The following is a 22,097-nucleotide window of genomic DNA, read 5'->3' on the forward strand; positions in this document are numbered from 1 at the left end:
TAATATTTATAACAAGTACAGCGCATGCACATTTGTACAGGTCTCCTTGTATACATTTATTTGTACATTTATGTACAGAGTATTGTAGCGTGTCCCACGGATTAGGGTCTGATGCTAGTATAGATACACACACAGCCGCAACTCGCTGTTCTGGTCACGAAATCTCTGTTTTATTGCTGTAGCGTCCACAGCAATGTGTTTTTCAGACAAGCTCTAAACATGGCGCCCGTCGGCAGGGACTGCGCAGGCGCGAGGCGGGAAAACCGCAGGCCGTTCGCATACCAGCCGGGGCAGCCAGCCAACTCCATGCGGGTCCGAGCTGGCGCCCCCACCGGCCTGACCCGCCGGCGCTACAATATACATATACATGTAGATGTCATGTATAAATGCCCTCAACATCACCATGTGAAAGAGCAGTAGCTTTTAAATGTAGGCAGGGGGAGGCAGAACGGGTACTAGAAAGTCCTGAGAAAAAGCCATTTTTCAATAACTAATATAGTGGAGTAGCTTGGCGCTTGGAGATATTCAAACAATACGAGCAATAATTTTCATCCACTTCTAAAAATAAAAAGGATACAGGTTAAAAAATGTAAGGACATTATTTCCACACCTCTAAAGTCCATAGATTTTATGATTTTTAAATATTTGAGGTACTAATAAGTGCATTGTAGTTCAGTCAACTTCAGTGAAAGACTTTGATGGAATGCAAGGCTATTAGTCTTTTTTTTTTATTTGATTTTTCCCCCTTTCAGATATAGCAGATATAGAGCCCAATGTGTTTTTATGTCCTTTCCTCGATGTCATCCGGTCTGAAGACACTACTGGACCAATCACAGGCTTCGCTCTGTCCTCCATCAACAAGTTTCTGTCCTATGGAATGCTAGGTAAGAAGTGTATGTTCATGTACTGTAGTAGCACGGTTACCTTTTGAAAGTTTGCAAAAGGCAGGTAAGAAGAAAGAAAAAGCTTGTTTTCTTTGCACTTTTTCGTGAACGAGTATTGGATCACTTTTTAAGTTTCACCTAAACAACGCAGCAAGTTTACAATACATTTCGGTAGGGCCACTAAGAGGTTACAGGTACCAAGGAAAGGCCATTTTCGCAATGGGACTTTGTTAAATGGTTAACAAATTCTCTTTGTTGGCTGCATGCAACAAACTTGATTTCTGATGTTCGTTGTCGGGAAGAAGATTCTAAGCGTATTTCAAGTAGTAATTTTATTAATGTCTTCTTTCTAGCGCATGCAATGTACCAATCTATCAAAAATTCACCCAAGTTGTTTCCTGACATGCACACAAATGCAAATTACAGCAAAGTGGTCATGCATTTGTCTACCATAAACATGAAAAATGGCCTCCCTTGGCAACCTTTTGGTAGCACACTGTTTTGTGAATGTGTTTGCTTGACAGACCCACAAAAATGTGCACATAATGCCTAATCAGTTACAACTCTTTATTTCTTCTTGACTCTCTCAGATTCCGTCAAATTTTTACTTGAACCAAAAATTGCCCCCTTGATTCTCAAATGTAACATTGTTATGCCCCTCACAATCAGACACATCAGTTGAAGGTGCCACCTCAGGGATTGAAAACATAGCGGATGCCGTCACCCACGCAAGGTTTGTTGGTACAGATCCAGGATCCGACGAAGTGGTACTCATGAAGATTCTCCAGGTAATTTTGCGTGTCATTTCCTCCCAGCTTTCTGTTTGTAGGGCTTGTCTGGTTCGCTGTGCCAGACTGGTCATATTTCATCTGTAACCCATGGCTTCAAATGTTCAGACAAAAATTTCCAGAATATAAGTTTGCTTTCTCCGTTACCCTGGCGTCTAGATTTCAGTGGCATTTGAACACAGTGAAATGTTAGGATCTCTTCTTCTGGGCCATTTTTTCTGACATGGAATTTGGATGAGAACTCTAACCAAACCTTTGGTTAAGGCTTAAACACTCAGTGGCATCCTAAATGTTGGTGTGACCTTTTCCCTGGACTTTCCTTTTGAAGCTATGCTTATCTCCTTCAGTTCAGATTATTAATGAGATACATTGGCCTTGCCAGAATTTCACCTCTTGTGCAATTTAGGGCTACACTTTAAGTCTGGATGCAGTTGGTGGTATTCCAAAAATATGGAATGTACGGGACCCTCCATCGGGATAGATGGTATTCCAAAAATATGAAATGTACGGGACCCTCCATCGGGATAGATGGTATTCTAAAAATATGGAATGTACGGGACCCTCCATCGGGATAGATGGTATTCCAAAAATATGAAATGTACGGGACCCTCCATCGGGATAGATGGTATTCCAAAAATATGGAATGTACGGGACCCTCCATCGGGATAGATGGTATTCCAAAAATATGGAATGTACGGGACCCTCCATCGGGATAGATGGTATTCTAAAAATATGGAATGTACGGGACCCTCCATCGGGATAGATGGTATTCTAAAAATATGGAATGTACGGGACCCTCCATCGGGATAGATGGTATTCTAAAAATATGGAATGTACGGGACCCTCCATCGGGATAGATGGTATTCTAAAAATATGGAATGTACGAGACCCTCCATCGGGATACATGGTACATGTATTCCAAAAAATATGGAATGTACGGGACCCTCCATCGAGATAGATGGTATTCTAAAAATATGGAATGTACGGGACCCTCCATCGGGATAGATGGTATTCTAAAAATATGGAATGTACGAGACCCTCCATCCGGATAGATGGTATTCCAAAAATATGGAATGTTCGAGACCCTCCATTGGGATAGATGGTATTCCAAAAATATGTACGAGAAACATTGTTGAAAACTGCTTAAGAAAAATGTCATGGAAAGAAAATCAGTGTGCCACACATAATGAACCATCCAGATAGGGGTGTCAGTTTAATCCAGTGTTTGATTTTTTTGGGGGGGGTGAAATACAAGTGATACAATCATCATTGTATGAAGGTTCCATGCTTTGTTGTACATGTATGTCATTTCTGATTCCCTGTTTGGGTCTGATTTGCTTGGCTTCACAGGTTCTCAGGACTTTACTTCTGACCCCTGTTGGAGCACATCTCTCCAATGAGTCTGTCTGTGAGATCATGCAGTCTTGCTTCAGAATTTGCTTTGAGATGAGACTAAGTGGTGAGTGCCAGTTAGCATGATTGTTATCGATGAGAGCACTTGTATGCATTATTACCAGTGTTTTGTGTGTACTGGATTACAGATCAAGGCTTGTGACCATGTACTTATGAAAAACTTGGGACGGACACAGTGAGTGAACATACATGCACATACACCAGGCCCAATTTCATAAGACTGCTAAATGGGGAAACAATGCTTCAGATTTTTGTTACTGCATAGAAAAGATTGGCTGAACATCAGTCACAAAACATGTACATGTACCAGTAGCTGATGGCAGTTTGGCCAAAAAGCTGGCAATAATTAATCCGTATTTCCAATGCTTAGGAAATTTGAATTTTCCCCAGAATGTGCACAAACCTGTAGTACCTTAATGACAGCTGATAAGCTCAGACATTTGCCTGGAAAAGGAGAATATTTGCCTGGCTTGTGGTCACTGGCCAAAGTAACTTTACGGAACGATATTTTCTGCTTTGTGAAATTAGGGCCCTGTTGAATCTGCGGGGGTCGAAATTAACTTCAATCTTTTGGTGGCCCACAGGGCCAGTGGGGAAGTGCACGGCAGGGCCAGTGGGGAAGTGCACCACACTGGCCCTCATGAAAATTTGGTGGCCTAGGTTGAGTTCATGTAATGAAATCGATCAGGCCCACCACACATGCCCAATTGCGTCAGTCTAACTTCTCTACCAAAACAGCTGATTGGCCAGCCTGGCTGGATTTAAATACACCTTTTAAGTCCAAAAAAATAGTTTTGTGTCTGGTTACATGACCGATCCTAAAGTTTTGATACGACTGTAAAATTCATATCAGTAAGTTAGAAAAACACATTTGAAAATTTTTAAAAAAAATAATGAAACAAATCCGGTCTTTCCTGTCTTCACAAAACACCTGTCAACAATTTTTTCACATCTAAAAACTTGTACATATATTTTTTTGTTTGCCTGCTTACATTCGCCACATTTAGAAAGAGAGTTCTGTTATTTTCACAAGTTTCCTTCGCATTTTGCTATTGCAAAATTAATTTTAATTTAAAGGTACTGTTTACAAAGCACTTTGAGTGAGCTGTAGCAAAGATCACCCATCGGGTAGATTAGTAACAAGTTCCATACTGTGGTTGCCTTTCAGAGCTTCTACGCCGATCGGCAGAGCACACGCTGGTTGATATGGTGCAGCTGCTCTTCTCGAGATTGCCACAGTTCAAAGAGGAGAAACTCTCGGGCATGAGAAAGGTACTCGTGATGTTTTAGCATCACATAGTTTCACTGATGTCTGCTTTGTCTGCTTTGTCGATATGAGAAAGTCATTCTTCAGTTTCACTTTCTTTATCTAGTCGGTAAATTTGATGATGAGCATGTGAATTGTTACTGCGTTTGGTAACAAGGATGTTAACTGTCTCCCTATTGCAACATTTGTGTCCTTTTTGAATTGGATCAGTCATGGACAGTCAAACAATTTAAGCTGCTTCTGCTTCACCACATAGAAATGTCATCTGTTACTTTACTGGTTTTAAAAGGACTGCTCTGTCCAGGGTGTACATGTATGTTTGCACAGGAGGGTCTGATGTCTATGTTACTGTACAGAAATAAAATGTGAATACCATAAAAGTGCAGCAATGTTGATATGACTACTCTTTTCAAGTGTTTTTAATGTTCTTCGCAACATAATTCAAAAGCTTTAGGCTCATTTTTGAGAGCATCTTGTTTGCAGTTAAAAATGCGGCCAGGCGGCATAACTGACGGAAGTCGCCGCCGCAAATCCCGTCCCTCTCCCAAAGTCCGTGCCAAGAAGGACCGTCTTGCCACCACACCAACTGACGAGCCCTCCATGCAATCAGGGGGGGCCGCTTCTCCGCCGACATCCAACACCAACGCCTTGGGCCCGACAGTGACTGCACCGGTTACAGCGACATCTCCAGGAGCAGCATCCGCTACCATGTCTGCTGTCACAACCGTCACCCCCGGCACTGCGACCACTGCCTCCTCGGAAGCAAGCCAGTCTCAGGTCAGTCCGCCGTCAACCCTGGACGTACCCTCAGAGGCAGACGAGCAGGCCCTGCCGCCTTCGCCATCCCTCGACAGTGGCGTGGACATGAAGGATTCGCTCTCAGCCGTGACCCCTTCAGAGAGTGACGTCACCCCAACCCAAGGTCAGGTCATCTCCATGCAAGGAGAGCAGCAGGAGGAGCCTACAGAGAACAAGGTGGGAGGCCCTCAAGCTGCTGTCTTCCCTAATTTTAAAGGGACATGTGGCTTCGGGGTTTGGGTTAGTAAATTGTGATCATAGGGGTAGGGGTTTGAATCCTAGCAGATGACTTTCGGAAAATCACTTTAACCCTAGGTATCCCTCTCCAACCAGAAGTAACTTGGTACAGTCATAGATATGGTTATTTTATTCAGCCATTTGAACCTGAAATGGCAGCATCGGACTGTATCCTACCCAGGAAGCTGAGACAGCTTCGAGAATGTTCAAATAGTGTGAGTCCGATGGTCAGGGTTACTGTTAATTATATATTGGCACCTTTAAACGATAGCGTGTTAAATGCTGTAATATTGCTTTTGTTTCTTGTTGTTACTCATGGTAATTTTCAAACAGGAAACGTTTGCAAAGGCAGAAAAGCAAACACTTTTACTGTAAATTCACTCAAAAAAATGAGCACATTTCACCCTTCCACATGAATGCTTCCACATGAATGCTTCCACATGAATGCTTCCACATGAATGCTTCCACATGAATGCTTCCACATGAATGCTTCCACATGAATGCTTCCACATGAATGCTTCCACATGAATGCTTCCACATGAATGCTTCCACATGAATGCTTCCACATGAATGCTTCCACATGAATGCTTCCACATGAATGCTTCCACATGTTAACTTAGCACTCGCATTTTTCAGGCTTTTTAAAATTAAAACTGCATAAATGTAAGTCAAGAAGGAAGTACTGTTCAGCATGAACAATTGTGCGTGGGTTTTTTATGCTGTTGTTTTCCATATTACATGCAAATTAAAAATGTGTTTCTCTGCTCTGCAAAATATGGTACCTTTACACTCCAAAAGTGAAGAGTGACAAGTATACTAGGGTTGTTGAAAATTGTTTTCAAGTCATATAATGTACATGTAATACATACACGTACAGTACATGTACATTCAGCAGAAACAATACATGTACATGTATGTTTCTCTGTCTGCAAAAATGGGTTCTATTAAAAGAAGTTGTCAGGGATTCAAGTTCCTGTTTCTTGGCTAAATGAGAATTTGCTTGCTGTTCACTCTAACACATCTAACCCCAATTGAGTCCACACATGCCAGACTGTTATGGATATGACATATGCTTTAAATTGATGGCAAGGATCGTGACTTCACAGTTTGACCACTCCACACTGTGAAGTGGCCCCGCTGTGTAATGTTGCCAAGCAATGGAAATTCAACAGACATGGGATCTTGGATGAAAGATGATCTCCTGTTTTGGAAGGGTATTATGAAAGAAACTATATAGGGAAACTGACTAGGTGCTTATGAATGATTATAAAGATGAACAAAGTAATTGACTGGAGTGGGATTTGAACCTGCGACATCTGGAATACCGTACCAGTGCTCGTCCAACCGAGCTATCCAGCCCTATGTTGGTGGCTCTTCCCATTTGTCAATATCTTCTGTTTGGGGGATGCTAGCCAGAAGCCATTAAACCTGAAACACCATGTGGCTGGGGATCACACCCCAATAACATGACACAGCCTGGGAAGTGGTGAACAAGGATCACTCAAAGAGGCTACAGCTATTTAAACATATATTATGAAAGAAGTGGAAGTATTGAAATATCTTCCTTTCTAACAGAAGGGTGATGAGCATGACCAGATTCTTGATGTGGAACGATCCGATTCCTTAGTGGATGGTACCGAAGACACTGAGTCCATCACAGAGCATTCTGACAGTGCCTCCATGCAAGACTCTGAATACGTCAATCCCCAGGGGGTCAGGTTCACACCCCACCACAGGCATAAAGATGGTAAGGATACCAGAGTTGCAGTGCATATTGTGACTGGCTTTGTGCTTGGCTCCAAAATTGTTCAGCAATATCTGCTTGGCAGCGCTTTGCATTTGAGTCGTGACGTCAATTTTGAGTCGCTGTCATGAATCACATCAGTCCAAGTCTGATGTTATGAGTATTGCTACTCCAAGGACAGCTCTAAATAGATATCAGTGGGGTTGGGCTATTTAAAAATAGGCTTGTTTTCATCACTTTTTACAGCTATTGTCTTTATAAATAGTATGCAAGAAATTGATTAGGTAGAAACCACCTCCAATGGTATTGATGAAATGCGAGTATTAGGAGTTTTGCTGTTTGAGTCACCAGCAGCGAGAATGAGTCCACATTTGAGACAGTGGTTGATTGTGACCTGAGTCACTCGAAACATGACTTGAGTCAACTTGACTTGGGAAGAGGCTTGTTTGAGATATTTCACACAAATTCACATTTGCCCACACGGTGTTTGCTTTTACCAAAAGATGTTTTTTTAAGTTTCATTTCAAACAGTCTCTTTTTTGCTACACTCAGTGTTTTTGGCGTGTGTTCCCCACAGGCTCGGGGCCCATTATACCCTATGGGCTACCTTGTGTCAGGGAGTTGATGAGATTCCTCATCTCCCTCATCAATCCATATGACAGGTAGGTGTAACTGTACATGTCTTTGACTCCAGAGAATGTCTGAGTGTGAAACTGTAAACTACACAGCACCATTGGTAATTGCCGATTGTGAACTGTGTTGTAGATTTGAAATAGACGTATGTAGACATTCCAAAGGCTTAGCAGCAAGTTGCTGCCACTTGTATCTTTGCCGCATGTTTATTTTGATTTTTTTTTCCTTTTGTGAGCATCAATTTGTTACAGTAGCTCAGAGAAAATGGCTTGGCTTGTCATAGTGGAAAGCATAGTGGAAAACTTGGTCTGTTAACCTTTGGATAGGTTTTGATATGGGTTGTGCACTAGAGCTATGCCCACTTTTGAAGCTCTGTTAACCACAGTATCAATTTTGCCTGTAGACCTTGCACAGAATTCTCTGCCAGACCTGGCTTTGTAAGATCCTCATATGAGATGTATCCATGTACTTGAACCTTTTTTTTTACTTTATCCGTGAAAAATGCTGTTAAAAGTGATTCCTCACTCGTAGTAAGCGGAATCGTAGAATTTGCTGTAACAGCTCTGTGTGTATCCTGCTAACTGCATTAATAAAAAGGGATCAAATTCAGAAACAGGTTGTGTTTCATTTCCCTCAGGCATAACACAGACTTGATGATGCACATGGGTCTGAACCTTTTGACCATCGCCTTGGAGACGGGATGCGATCACATTTCTCATTTTTCTGCTCTGCTCAGTCTCATCAAAGATGACATGTGCAAGAACCTGTTGGCTGTAAGTTTCAAAAGAAAACTTCTGCTAAAAATGAAAACAAAACCAAATGTGTAATCAGCCTTTGACGGTTACCGACACTGAAAACATGCACTGAATGCGTGTTTGTCTGTAGCAGGTGTTGTTAGCACCCCCGTCATACTTGGAATGTCAAGTTGTCTAATCACTTAATTTTGCCATTTCCTGTCGACAGCTCCTGCAGGCAGACAGGCTGTCGCTCTTCGCAGCCTCCTTGCGTGTCTGCTTCATGCTCTTTGAGTCCATGAGGACCCATCTCAAGTTCCAGCTGGAGATGTTCCTGCACAAGCTGATGGAGATCATCATCTCAGAGTCAGTCCGCATTCCCTACGAGCAGCGTGAGATGGCACTGGACTCCATTGTGCAGGTGGGCAGGGTGTCTGACGAGGTGGTGTAGCAGCCCAACACTTACTACATGTAGAGAGAACTGACATTTGCTGAAGTTCCAATGATTGATGGGGTTTTTCAAACTTGTTTCCAAGACCTTTAATAAAGATGATAGCTACTGTGTTGATGCTACTCTCCTCCAATAAGCAGTCAAATCTTAAGTTATTTGGAACGATTTTAGTTACAAGATTTTGAAGTTTTTGAACTGTTATTTGTTCATTTCTTAAAAAGAAAAGCATGAAGGGGGGGGGTTTCCATATAAATAAGATATTATGAGAGTGTCTGTAATGATATTGTTTACACTGTTTTAAAGTATTTTCAAAATATCTGAAATAATTTGCCGTGTAATTCCATGTGCTTAGCCCTGTGAACCCTCCTAGATCCTTCCAATTCCAACAGGTGATTTTGCAAGATTTTGTTGGATTGGGGGAGGCAGAGCCTACTGCTACGTTGTCGGGGTTTTAGGCACTTGCTTAACATAAGATTCAAAGAATTCAGCATTGGACTCCTTCAGTATTGAGGATGATAGAGGTTTCAGGAAGATTTGTGGGGTTATGACTAGTCTTTGCACCTTTGACTAAATCCTTAACCTGTAATTTTTTTTTACAGCTGTGGCGACTCCCCTGTATGGTGACAGAACTCTATCTGAACTATGACTGTGACATCTACTGCAGTAATTTATTTGAAGATCTGACCAAGTTGCTGTCCAAGGTCAGTCTTGGAAACCAGAAGAAATCTCCAATGGCCCAGCATTTCTGTTCAATACTTAAAGATTGAAGGAAGTTAAGTGTTCTTTGCCCTGAACATCCTGATTTTTTTCCTATATCCTGTGAATATGAATTTCTTTGTGCTGTTGTAATGCTTATTGTTGGTGTGATGCTTAAAGTATTAAAAATTTCTAATCTGAAAGGATTTGTTTTAAACTTGTAATTTTTGTTGTAAACTTTTTCAGTACAGCGTTAAGACTGAAAATTAGTATCTCCCAATTTTCATGAAGGAAAGTTGAAGCTTTGCATGGCATTGATCTACATCTGTGGTGTAAGGCCTCCTTCAGCATCTGTATTTTGGGCTTTCTCAAGTTTGGGATAAGATACAGCTCCCATACCTGACATAAGCATGGTCTATAGAAGCGGGTTGAAACTCCAGACAAATGCAGAAGCAAAGCAAATTTGACACCATGAAACTTGTCAAATCCACTCATCTTGAAATGTGTTCAGCTGTTGGGAATTTGCAGCATGAATATTTGATCTACATGTAGTGTCTCAAAATAACATACATGTTTGCTTTAACACCAAGTATCAACAAGCCTCGTTCCATAAATGTCTGGTGAAAAAATGCCTAAGTCTGCTTGTAAACGCACCTGGTGAAGTGTGTGGAATTGAAGAGAGCTTTGCTGCTTTGCCAGACTGTGGCTTTCTCTCCAGGACCCACTAGTAACCTCTCTGCAGTTTGTGTTACCAGTTCAATACTTTCCCAGTCAGGATGGTCTCTCTTACCAGATCACTTTTTCCTTTCCTGGCAGAATGCCTTCCCAGTCTCGGGGTCTCTTTTCACCACCCACCTGCTCTCACTGGAGGCCCTGCTGGCTGTGGTAGACAGCATTGAGACCAACTGCCACCACCGCATCCTGAGCTCCATGGTGGCTGCCCAGGGCCAGGCCAGCCCCCCGGACAGGGACAAGGCTGGTGAGTCGGCTGTCACCATCCGTGTCCAGGACATCTCGGGAAAGGAGGACGGTGACAAGGGGAAGGAGAGAGGAGGGAAGGATGAGGATGGAGCCCGGCAGGTCGGAATGGGCGTGACTCCCCCCACCACAGGCTACGCCATGGCTCAGGTCATGTCGGCGAACCGCGACAAAGAGATAGACACTAGTAAGTAGCATCTACTGCCTCATACACAAGTCTGTGGGCAGATTTTGAAGTGAATTGTGTGAACTATAAAAAATGACTTTCGAGATTTCAACCTTGTCAATGCCGAAGTATGCGAACTCTAACTTCTGAGCTGTGAAACTCTGTCTTGTCTGTTTTCCTGAAGTCTCCATGCAGAAGTTTGAATTTAGCATCCTGAATGATGATCAGAATAATTCCAGAACCTTTTAGGTTTGGGAACATTGTAATGTGAGGCAACGCGTTTTGAAATCTAACACCTTGGCTCCCCAACTAACCGTTGACTGGCATATACCTCTTAACAAATTCTGCGAGGGAAGGCATAGCAGAAAAAGGGTTTGTAACTGTGTGAAACTTTATACCCCTTGGCATTGCAGGCAAGTTGAAGGCCTCAGAGGACTTCATCGAGGGGAGCCCCAACCGACGAGTCAGCCGCTTCCCTCCCTCAGCCAATCTGCCATCGCTGGAGCAACTCATGCAGATCAAAAAAAAGAAAAAGGTTGGTTCTTGTCATTATACTTGCAGTACTTTGTGATTTTCATAAATGCAAGATGATGTGCAAGTTTAAATGATTAATTTCAATTGCTGTGTTTCTGTGATTTCAAGTTTGAAGTTTTTTTAATGCCAATCGGCTTTGTGTTTGCTCCCCTAAAGGAAAAGGACTACAAACAATAGAAACATTTTTCAACGATTTGAAACGGTTGAGTTGAAGTCTTCAGAAAGTAAAAATCCCTGTTATGTGTATAGCTGAAGATCCATTTACAAAAGAAAGAGCGAAAAATGCGGAATTAAGGCGTGGATTAACATTCCTTAAAATGCATTCCCGGTAAGTCTGGAACTTGACAACCCCATCCAGGTGGAAATTAAACCTAGGATTTTCAGAGATGGCACAAGAGTGGAGACTCTCTGGGCCAATATGATCAGTCATTTAAGACCTTGATTAATCCTAATCTTGAGAGCATCAAGTGGCAGTACTGGAAGCAGTATCAGGGGTACATATGTATAGATGGCCCCACTTCATATCTGTAACCCCTGGAATCCTGGGATTTGTATTGTTTTGTATACCATAATAAAATAGGTCTGCTCCCCCAACTGCCCCCCCTCCCCGGAAATTGGATCTCAGATACACCGTTGGTCCTATCTTTTCTTGCAGATGATCCAGGCGGGAACAGAACAGTTCAACCTCAAGCCCTCCAAGGGCATCGCATTCCTGATAGAACAGGGCATCCTACACACCCCGCTGGACCCCCACGAGGTGGCCATCTTCCTCAAAGAGAACCCCCGACTGGACAAGAAGATGATTGGGGAATACCTCAGCAGCAAGAAGAACGAGAAGGTCTTGGAAGCTTTTTTGAAGTGAGTTTGAGCATTCACCAAAGATATGTGTAGCTTGGAACCAAGTGAGTCAATACAAGGCAGCACTATTACTGTGTTGCCAGTGCATTTTGTCAACCCAAACTTTTGTTTTACAAGGAATCTTTCTGAATCTTCCAGTTTCATCATTGTGCATGTAGCTACCTACACAGGATTGGTACTTAAGCTTTCATTCAAGATCTTGGTATTCAAGATATGTTGGCTTGACTCTGTAGTCCACAATACCACAAAGTTATTAAAATCTTGGCCGTGTTAGGGTTAATTATCAAAAGCAGTTGTGTTTGGTTAATATTACACCAGTTTTTCCTCCAACAGATGTCACGGAACAGACAGTTATTTCCCATCTCTTCCTTAAGAAGTTTACCCCAAACACTTTTGCTTTTCCGGTAGATGCTTAAGCTCACACTTTTTGGAAATTGGTTGTAAAGATTTTATGGGTGTGTAACTTGCCCACAGGTTGTTTGTGTTCGAGGGCACCAGGATTGATGAAGCCCTTAGGATGTACCTGGAAGCCTTCCGACTTCCAGGAGAGGCTCCTGTCATCCAACATCTCATGGAGCACTTCTCAGCCTACTGGCATGTAAGTCCTAGAGTTATTTGTTCACTCTGCCTTTTTTTATTTGATTTATTCAGTTTTCCACAATATGAAAATTCAGATAAAGGTAAAACAGAGAAATCATTATTTAGACTGTAATAAGTTCAGAAAAGAACCCCTATCAGGGTAAAAAGCTGGGATAATGCCAGAAAAGTTTAAAACTGATTTCGATTGTTGTCCCAATTGAAATAATAATGCCCGGATAGTGTTTTGGTCAGATTGGCCCTTAACCCTAACCTTCCCCAACCACACAGAATTAATTTAATTAAACAGTAGTAATGTGTTTAATTCTGTGGAGATAGGTCTTGTAGGCCCATAACAGCTGGTTTTTGCATTGGGTTTGGCATACCTCAGAAAAACAAAGTCCAACAGCCTCTGTGCACAAAATCCCATATGGGTGTTTAACTTTGTGTGAATGGGGAAGGTTAGGGCCAGCAACCCTTGGGGGTTAGGGTTAAGGAATTGGCACATCAGTCGGGACTTGAATACAACCTGCCCTTCATTGAATATTTTCATTCTCTGACATCTTTTGGTCTAGAACACCAACCATCAGCCATATGCAAACAGTGACGCTGCTTTTACACTAGCCTACGCAGTCATCATGTTGAATGTGGACCAGCACAACCATAATGCCAAGAAGCAGAACATTCCAATGAACGTCGAGGTAAGCACAGATTCCTCCAAACCAATAAACTTGATACATTTTATACAGTAACAAACAGAGCTGGCAGAGAAAGTCTGTAAATTTTCAAAATAAGGGAGCCAATACAATTGGTAATTCTTTATGTTTAAATCAAGTTGCCTAGGGTAATATTTGAATATCATCACAGAAGCATTATTTGACTGAGAGCAGTATGGAAGATATTGACTTCTTCTGAAGGCAGTATATATGATATTGCCTTCTGCTAAAAGCAATAAATACAGTATTGACTGCTGTTGAAGGCAAAGTATATAATATTGACTTCTGCTGTATGCGATATACCGTGTTTATTTTGACTACATATTCAATCAATCTGCAGTTTTGCCTGTATCCCTTGTCCCCATGTGTCCTATGTTTTCATTTATGCAGCAATTTAAGAAGAATCTGAGCAAGGTGAATGGCGGGTCAGATTTTGATCAATCCATGCTGGAAGAAGTCTTCAATGCTATCAAGTAAGTGTAACGCCATTGTTTACCTATTATCTTTGTTGCTGTTTACATTTATTGGGCACTGCTCATCAATACAAACAACTTTCAGTTTTGTGTCAAAAAGCACTGACAAATAGAGTGGTAACTAAAAGTGTGGTTCTGGTGAATCGGTCCGCACAGAATGAGGCAATGGAAAATATTCTAAGCACCCTGAATTTGAGATAAATCTTAACACATTAGAGAGCCTGTCATTTCAATTCCAACAGAAAGTTTTTCTTGGCCAAAAGCTTTCTGGGGTCAATTTCATAACGCTACTAAGCTCTGAAACTGGCCAATTGCTGAAAATATGAGTTTAGCACAAAAACAGGTTACCAGCCAAAGTGCATTGCAAAGTCTACTAACTTGAAACTAGTTCCCCGCTTCTCTTTGCTTAACACACAAATCTGCTTAGCAATTTTTCTGCATAGTACCTCCATAGAACTGGGCTCTGAAACGAAAGATAAGTTTTCTTTACACACGCATGTATGAGATTTTGTCATTGGTCAGTAGGCCCGGTTAGTCATTTATTGGAGGTTGTCAATTTCAGGAGCGAGGAGATTGTGATGCCGGCTGAGCAGACGGGCTTAGTCCGTGACAACTACTTGTGGCGTGTGCTGCTGAAGCGAGGGGCCAGTCAGGAGGGTACCTTCCTGCATGCCCAGTGCGGTGAGCTGGACCGTGAGATGTTCCTGCTGGCCTGGGGACCCACAGTGGCTGCCCTGTCCTTTGTCTTTGACAAAGGCATGGATGACACCATCACACAGAAGGCTATCGCTGGATTCAGGTACAGGATTCATTTTGTGAAAAAATTCATCCTACTCAATTCAATTCTAGATGGAGGAATTAGAAGATTGAAGACCATTTAGGTTCATACCTAGTTTGGGGATACTTTAGAGATGCTTTGAGGACTGTTGTGAAGATCTGTGTTGATTTTGGAAATGTTATTCCGATTTCAAACTACCGTTGAAGTGTAAACATTGAAACGTCTTGGAAACTTGTTCCTCAGATCTTGAGTCCAGCTTTAAGTCATACTGTCTGAGTGAACTCGGTTCTCCAGGTTGTGGTGCTGTGTTTGAGTCACAGGCTTTGCTGATCTGTGTCTTGTGCGTATTCTGTGTAGGAAATGTGCAATGATCTCAGCCCATTACGGTTTGACGGACGTGTTCGACAATTTGGTCATCTCCCTCTGCAAGTTCACCACTCTTCTAAGTTCCATGGAGGTAAAGCAGGCATTTTGAAACCACCTCATACCTTGACCTCATTGGATATTCCCAAGATTGTCTAATACCCCCAAATGCCCCCAAAATGCCATGTGCACAACAATCTTATATTATGGTGCTAACAGATCCCCGAAATGGCACCCATCCATTTCAGTAACAGAGGCAACTATCCCTTCCAAGTATTTTAAACTCAACTCACAATTGTATTTCATGTTTGCTTTACCTCCCTGAAAAAAGACCCCAGAGAACCTTCCAATCGCCTTTGGCTCCAATGCCAAGGCCCACCTTGCGGCCAAGACAGTCTTTGGCTTGGCCCATCGCCATGGCGACATCCTAGCCGAAGGCTGGAAGAACCTCCTGGACTGCATGCTGCAGCTGTATCGGGCCAAGCTCCTCCCCATCGAGATGGTAGAGGTCCAAGACTTTGTGGATCCTAGCGGCAGGGTCTCCCTCATAAGAGAGGAGATGCAACCAGTCAAGTAAGTCATCCTGTGATGCTTGAACTCATATGGGGTCAGAACATTATTTTACTTTGGTTAGTGATCAGATGTTTACTTGAGTAACTCATTCACTCAATACTGAGCTGCCATGCAGCTCCCCTGAACAGAGATAGTAGATGTCCAAGACATTGTGGAATCTAGCAGCAGTCTACCTCATTAGAGAGGAGATGGAGCCGGTCAAGTAATCCATCTTGAGGTATCTTGACTTATATGGGATCAAAACAATATTTTATCTGAGATTGTAATCAGATATTTACCAAAATAACTCATCTACCTAATACTGAGCTGTGTGCCAGCAACCTTGCATAGAGAGTGTGGAGGTCAGAGACTTTGTTGGTGCTAGCAGCAGAGTCTACCTCATTGGAGAGGGGATGCAGCTAGTCAAGTTAGTCATCCAAGGATGTCTCAACCCCTTCAGACTTAGAACCGTTTTTGTCTTAAGGTCTGCTTGATGCTGAATTCCACATTGCCTCTCCTCATTTGACACCTTTGAGGTCCAAGACTATGGATCCAAGGGCCAGGGTTTCCTTCTTAGGATATGCAGCCAATCAGGTTAAACATAGTAAGATGTAACATCGCAGGCTCTAGAACCATTTTAACTTGGTGTGCAGAGTCAGTAAGTTGTTTATGTTTCTTGCTTTCTCTATGCTCAGGTCTGATTCGTCCTTACTTGGCTCATTCTACTCCTACTTCACAACTGCTGAGACATCTACTCAGAAAGGCCCTACCAATGAAGATAAAGAGGCCATTGAGCAAGCCAGGAGCTGTATAGAGGTCAGTCGTTAAGAACCAGGTGTAACCACCATACCATATGTTGACCTGCTGTGGGAGCAAATATTTAGTGAAGGCACAAAGGGCAAATATCATTTGGATCTTGTGGTTAACCCTAACCCTATAAGATCCATTAAATCCATGTTGAGGTCTGGGAATTACACAGAATTATGGATGGTTTAAACCCAGGAATGATTACTTTCCAAGAGCCTTAATGCCCCTTTGCAAGTTGAAGATGATGTGCCGCCTGGGGTTGCTGCACATTGGTGGGGAAGTCAGGAAGGTGGCCGTTGAAAATTTCCAGCCGCTTGGCATCAACAGAGTAGTGCAAAAAAGAACACGGTGGTCACTTCTGAGGGTATTTATCAGTGTCACAATGAGCAATGTTCTTGCTGCTGACTTCTGAATGAAGGGTACATTATATTGACTGTTTTTGTGGGCATATGTTTGAAGATTTTGCGTGCCCATCGGGGTCATCGAGGTCCTCAAATTTTGACACCAATTGGAAAGGTAGGTTGCGTCCGAATCGAGTGTTTTCTGACCTTGGCTGTGTAATTTTTCCCATGGCGTCATACAGTAAATAGTTTCAGCCGTTGACAAACAATGCCTGTTTCGGACAAGGCTGCACGTTTGACGTTTTGCTGATTTTTCCTAACACACTCTCCTAGACTTGACATGAGTCTGACTTTCCCCACTTGACCCTCCCCCCGCCAGGATTGTCACCCGGAGCACCTGATCACGGAGAGCAAGTTCCTGCGTCAGGAGTCACTGCAGGAGCTGATGAAGGCCCTGACCTTTGCCTCCCAGGGACCTCAGGCGGCCGACTCCCTGGGGATGCAGTACGAGGAGGAGGCGGCAGTCTTCAACTTTGAGCTCCTCATCAGGGTTGTCTTGGAAAACAGGTACAAGATGTTAACTCTCACACCTACACTCCATCGAATTACTTAGTTCCTGGTTGGTTTGCTGCTTTTTTTCTCTCTTAAGACTGCCGTTCACTCTTAAAACCAAATCGATTCCTTGTGCAAAAGGGACTGATATTGGAACAGTCGGGTTGGTGTTGTGGTTCTTTCCTCACCTTCCACCTCTGCAGTCCGGGTTCGATTCCTAGCTCGGTCCACATGTGGATTGCATTTTTAGTCCCTACCTGATTCCGTGGGTGTTACCCAGAATATTCCCCTGGGTCTTTCCTCCCACCTCTAAAACTATAACTGCTTCTCATTGTCTTTACAGGTTTCTTCAGGTTCACAAGCTACAGTGCCTAGGGCACTTTTGAGGAATCCTTGGTGTCATTACCAGAAATAAATAATGATAATAACAGTGCTATCAACTATTCCCATTGTGTTAGAAGAACTTAATTGTCTCTGATAGTCTTGGCAGTGCACCATGTTTGGAAGTGTTCACATTTAAAAGGATAGCTTTTTGAAAAGTTGCATTGTAAGGGGGGGAGTTGTTGCATCTTCCAAAATTTAAAATTTCATTTCGTTTATTTTTGCGTGTTAGTACAGACTCGCTGTTACTGTTAGACATTGAGCACCACTTTAGTAGTGCACCAGGGCTCCAGCGGAGAGATGCCACAAGTTTGCACTCAGTATATGACATGTACATTCAGTTTGGAAATTGGTCATATGCTTGCACTGTTCTCCTGTGTGCACCATTGTGTGTATGCAGTGAGTCTTTCGCTCACTCACACAAGTGTGTAAATGCCTTCAATCCTGGACTCCCAATTGTTCCTCTTTTGTTCGTACTTTAACTTTTTCGGAAGACCTGTTTTGTACACGTTTTCCAACCGCGGACTCTTCGGCAACTGTGGACCCTATTGTCCCCTATTGTTATAGGTCCATGATTGAAGGCGTTTACACACTCATGTGAGCTCACCAAAAAGGCATTTCCTGCTTGTCCTCTGCGATTTGTATAAGTACCACTGTGTTCTGTTATTGGTCTGGCAGGGATCGGGTCGGTACCCTGTGGCAGGGCATCTGTGATCATCTCTACAGTCTGATTGTGTCGCAATCAGAGTACAGCCAGCTGGTTGAGAGGGCCGTGGTGGGCATCCTACGACTTGCTATACGCCTGCTGAGGAAGGAAGACATTGCTGCTCAGGTGAGTCTGGGGGGGAAGGCCCAACTCAGACCAAAGTTGAGACAGAAGATTCTGTATTATGTCCAGATTAAATAATAACAATGTTAAATGCATTTATGCAGAGCAGTGAAGGTCGCGTCTTGTTTCTGTAGCAGTGACCAACTGGGTCATGTGATATGCAACTGGGTCATGTGATATGCAACTGGGTCATGTGATATGCAACTGGGTCATGTGATATGCAACTGGGTCATGTGATATGCAACTGGGTCATGTGATATGCAACTGGGTCATGTGATATGCAACTGGGTCATGTGATATGCCAGGGATCAGAAGATTTAAATCAAGAGGGAGGGTGATAATAGTCGTCATCTCTCTTAAACCTAACCCTCCTCAATCCTTCACCTGTTGGAGGACTGAGGACTGTTAGGGTTAAGGAATGCAGTATGAACCTACCTCAAGTCATTTTCTTCCTCTGTCTCTACAAATAGCAGATTTCATTCGAGTGTGCATTACCTTACCCAGCGCCAGTTGTATTGATGACCAGAATTTTGGGATATGTTTGAATTGTTGAAGTTCACAAATTCTCTTCCCCTGCAGGTCTTGACATCTCTCCGAATGCTGCTGCTGATGAAGAAGTCGGTCCTGCAGCGCGTCTGTCGCCAGGTGGCCTATGGCCTTCACGAGCTGCTACGCACCAACGCTGCCAACATCCACTCCTCCCAGGACTGGTATACGCTCTTTGCTCTGCTGGAGTGCGTTGGGGCTGGGGCAGTGCCCCCTAGCGTCCACATGGTAGACGGCAAGAGGAATCTGGAGATATCAGACACAGGTGGGCACACCGCAGTAGCATGCGCACTGGAAAGTAGTATTGTTAGTGACTGAAATGATACACAATGTAGGAGAAAGCAATCCGTGTTATTTTCTCTGTCACTGAGAAATCCAGCCAGTGCCTGCATTTGGATTTCTCTGGATCATACATAACATGATTCAGAGAAAAAGCTCCAGAGTTTTTTTTTCAGATGAAAAAGGGATGTGTTGAAGATGTATGTAAGAAACTGAATTCTGAAAATCTTTCTTCTGTTGATCTGTTGATTCAACTTACTATATAGAGGCGTTGCATGGTAGCCATCGTGTAGGGCAGTTCTTTTGTTCCACAGGGGAACCTCCTTTGTGTATACCCTGTGGATTAAAAGCACTGCCCTGCATGATGGCTACCACACAAAGCCTCTATAAAACCTTAATGGAACTATCAAAATAGCAATTTCTCACCCACAACCACCAATATGTCATCACAGAGAAAATTGCATTGAAAAATTATCAGTTTATTACAAACTGGAAATTTTATGTAGATGTGTAAAGTTTTTAAATCTGGCATTTACATGACCTTGTATTGAAAGTGCTCTTCTCGTCTGTGTTTGACTGGATATTTATTTAATATTTCTCAACCTTATAATTCTTATTGTCAGAATTTGAGTGAACAGAGGCCAATTTGATAAGCAATAACAAAAATGGTGCTTTCATCAAATTGTTGAACTGGTCTTTGTTTTTTTTTTTCCATTTGTTCTGTAGGCACCCAGTCAGATAGCGAGATGTCAACCGGCAGTATTAGTGGTGCCTCAGACCAAGGCTACACGTCTGACAGCGAACTCTTCAAACACAGGCAGCCTCACCGATCGAGCAGTGAGCCCGACGTGTCAACCATGACAGATGACAGAGTCATTATGGTGAGTCTTAGCAGATACAGTCAAACCTGCCCAGAAAGATCAATGGAAATGGAAAAAGTGGGTCTTTATAGACAGGTGGTCCCTCTCCACAGGCAGTGATTCATGTTCATAAAAGTAATGTCAGTCAAACCTGCCTTATTTAATGATTTTTTTGTTCTTACATCTGTCCCAAATAAAGGTGAATGCTTTGAAGGATTTTCTTATTGCAAAAACCTATGCAGTAATTTTATTTTATTCATGTAACGCTTTGTTAAAGGTAGGATCATAGATTGGTTTTTGTCAAGGGAATCCTGATTGGTAGGCAAAATTTTCAAGAAAGATACAATTCAAGTCACCTGTGAAAGTTTCAGCTCCATACAGTTCCTACTTCTTGAGAAAACAGTAAAAAAGTAAGTAAACCGCAGTATTTTCCACAAAAACATTTAGTCCATTCACGATTAGCGAGATGAAAAAGAATTGTGGCTGTAATCGTAATAGCGCCATCTTGGTCATAACGGTTGCCAACTGCATGCTGGCCACGATGGCCTCACATGCCCAAGAACTCAACGATCGCTCAGCACCTCATCTTCCTCTCTTCATACATCCATATCTTGAAGGATTCAGAGCTATGTTTTCTCCTTTTCAAAACCAGCAATATGGAGAGAGACGTAATGTCTGCAAAGTTGTGTAAACACAATATGCGACAAAAGCAACAACCTGCAAGACTTTAAGGTCGTTAGGTCAGCCCAGAGTTCTTAAATGTAGAACTCTATTGGGCAAATTTAAAATTCAAATGCAGCAGAGAAAATTGTAAACGTATTAAAGCAGCTTTATACTTTCAAAATCCACGATTCTACCTTTGAAAATTAAAATTTCAGAGCAGTTTTAAATAACGTTCTGTTTGAACGAGACTATTCCAAGGTCACAGGTCGTGCATAATGTGCATACACGAATGCTCAAGATCGCGTGTGGTTGCGCTGTGTGTGTGCTTGCATGGGGCTCGGACCAAGCACTTGGTTGGGCCAACGAACAAAAGCATTATTGTGGATGCAACTTACAACCAAGATTAACCACTACCAGCCGGGGACTCCGAAATCGGAGCCGTATGGTTTATATGTGTGGCCGGGGTCTCCGAACTCGGACAAAGGAAACAGGGCCCTGTAACAAAAGACCGTACTCCAAACAAAAGAGCAGGCTGCTGGGCATGACCGCCATTTTTCACTCTCAAAAGTGGTGATAATCCAGCGTTATTTTGAAACCGTATACCAGGGTTTGGGGTATTTAGAGCAAGCGGATTACCACCGGGGACAAAAGCTCTCCACCATCGCAGCGATGAGCCACACAGCACCGCTGCATGCTAATCTGGCCCCTATTGAAAAGAGGTCAGCAGTGCACTGAGCCAGGTTCGTGAACAAAAGACAGTTGTATAACACTGCACAATCTGGGCTCTGTTTACAAGGCTGCAGGCCTGGCTGAAATATTCGGGCGTCAATGAAGGTCACCTGTCAACTTAGAGTAGTGCCTGAAGATTACTCCGTGCGGCTATAAACGACTGTTAAATGGAATGATGAATTGTTGAAGGATTTTGAAAACAGAAAAAATGAAGTCATGCCGGCCCAGCATCCTCAAAGTTGAAAAATGCCCCGGCCCGAAGTGGTTAAGACTGAAAAGTTCCTGGAAGCATGGCTGGAAGTGAGCCCGGCATTAATCACTAATCCTTTTAAGTACTGTAGTTTGTTTGGCTTTATGAAGGTCTCAAAAATCAAACGGCAGTTGTGATGGAAGTGCTTTTCAGTGGTCTCCTTTTTATGGGTCTCGATTGGCGGTCGTTGTGTACAGGCTTTAGTGCCTGTGCAGACAGAT

The 22,097-nt window shown here is 42.8% G+C and overlaps 1 protein-coding gene across 1 annotated transcript in view; it reads left to right on the forward strand.

The window, feature by feature from the left end:
- The first annotated feature begins 729 nt into the window (after positions 1 to 729).
- LOC110978671 (Golgi-specific brefeldin A-resistance guanine nucleotide exchange factor 1-like) overlaps positions 730 to 22,097 on the forward strand; it is a 29,719-nt gene continuing 8,351 nt past the window's right edge. Inside the window, exons 1-24 of the mRNA XM_087129872.1 lie at positions 730 to 884; positions 1,554 to 1,672; positions 3,023 to 3,131; positions 4,254 to 4,357; positions 4,836 to 5,327; positions 6,963 to 7,134; positions 7,709 to 7,793; positions 8,402 to 8,537; positions 8,728 to 8,919; positions 9,549 to 9,650; positions 10,462 to 10,810; positions 11,203 to 11,324; positions 11,979 to 12,181; positions 12,656 to 12,779; positions 13,333 to 13,458; positions 13,864 to 13,946; positions 14,509 to 14,745; positions 15,082 to 15,181; positions 15,419 to 15,660; positions 16,335 to 16,455; positions 17,167 to 17,354; positions 18,399 to 18,552; positions 19,129 to 19,360; positions 20,101 to 20,255. Coding sequence (XP_086985998.1) covers positions 878 to 884; positions 1,554 to 1,672; positions 3,023 to 3,131; positions 4,254 to 4,357; positions 4,836 to 5,327; positions 6,963 to 7,134; positions 7,709 to 7,793; positions 8,402 to 8,537; positions 8,728 to 8,919; positions 9,549 to 9,650; positions 10,462 to 10,810; positions 11,203 to 11,324; positions 11,979 to 12,181; positions 12,656 to 12,779; positions 13,333 to 13,458; positions 13,864 to 13,946; positions 14,509 to 14,745; positions 15,082 to 15,181; positions 15,419 to 15,660; positions 16,335 to 16,455; positions 17,167 to 17,354; positions 18,399 to 18,552; positions 19,129 to 19,360; positions 20,101 to 20,255 — 3,954 coding nt within the window. The 5' untranslated portion in view covers positions 730 to 877. The remainder of the gene's footprint in view (positions 885 to 1,553; positions 1,673 to 3,022; positions 3,132 to 4,253; positions 4,358 to 4,835; positions 5,328 to 6,962; positions 7,135 to 7,708; positions 7,794 to 8,401; positions 8,538 to 8,727; positions 8,920 to 9,548; positions 9,651 to 10,461; positions 10,811 to 11,202; positions 11,325 to 11,978; positions 12,182 to 12,655; positions 12,780 to 13,332; positions 13,459 to 13,863; positions 13,947 to 14,508; positions 14,746 to 15,081; positions 15,182 to 15,418; positions 15,661 to 16,334; positions 16,456 to 17,166; positions 17,355 to 18,398; positions 18,553 to 19,128; positions 19,361 to 20,100; positions 20,256 to 22,097) is intronic.

This window comes from Acanthaster planci, linkage group LG19 (assembly GCF_054643075.1).
Source record: "Acanthaster planci isolate LZ-2023a linkage group LG19, COTS_SCS, whole genome shotgun sequence".
NCBI lineage: Eukaryota > Metazoa > Echinodermata > Asteroidea > Valvatida > Acanthasteridae > Acanthaster > Acanthaster planci.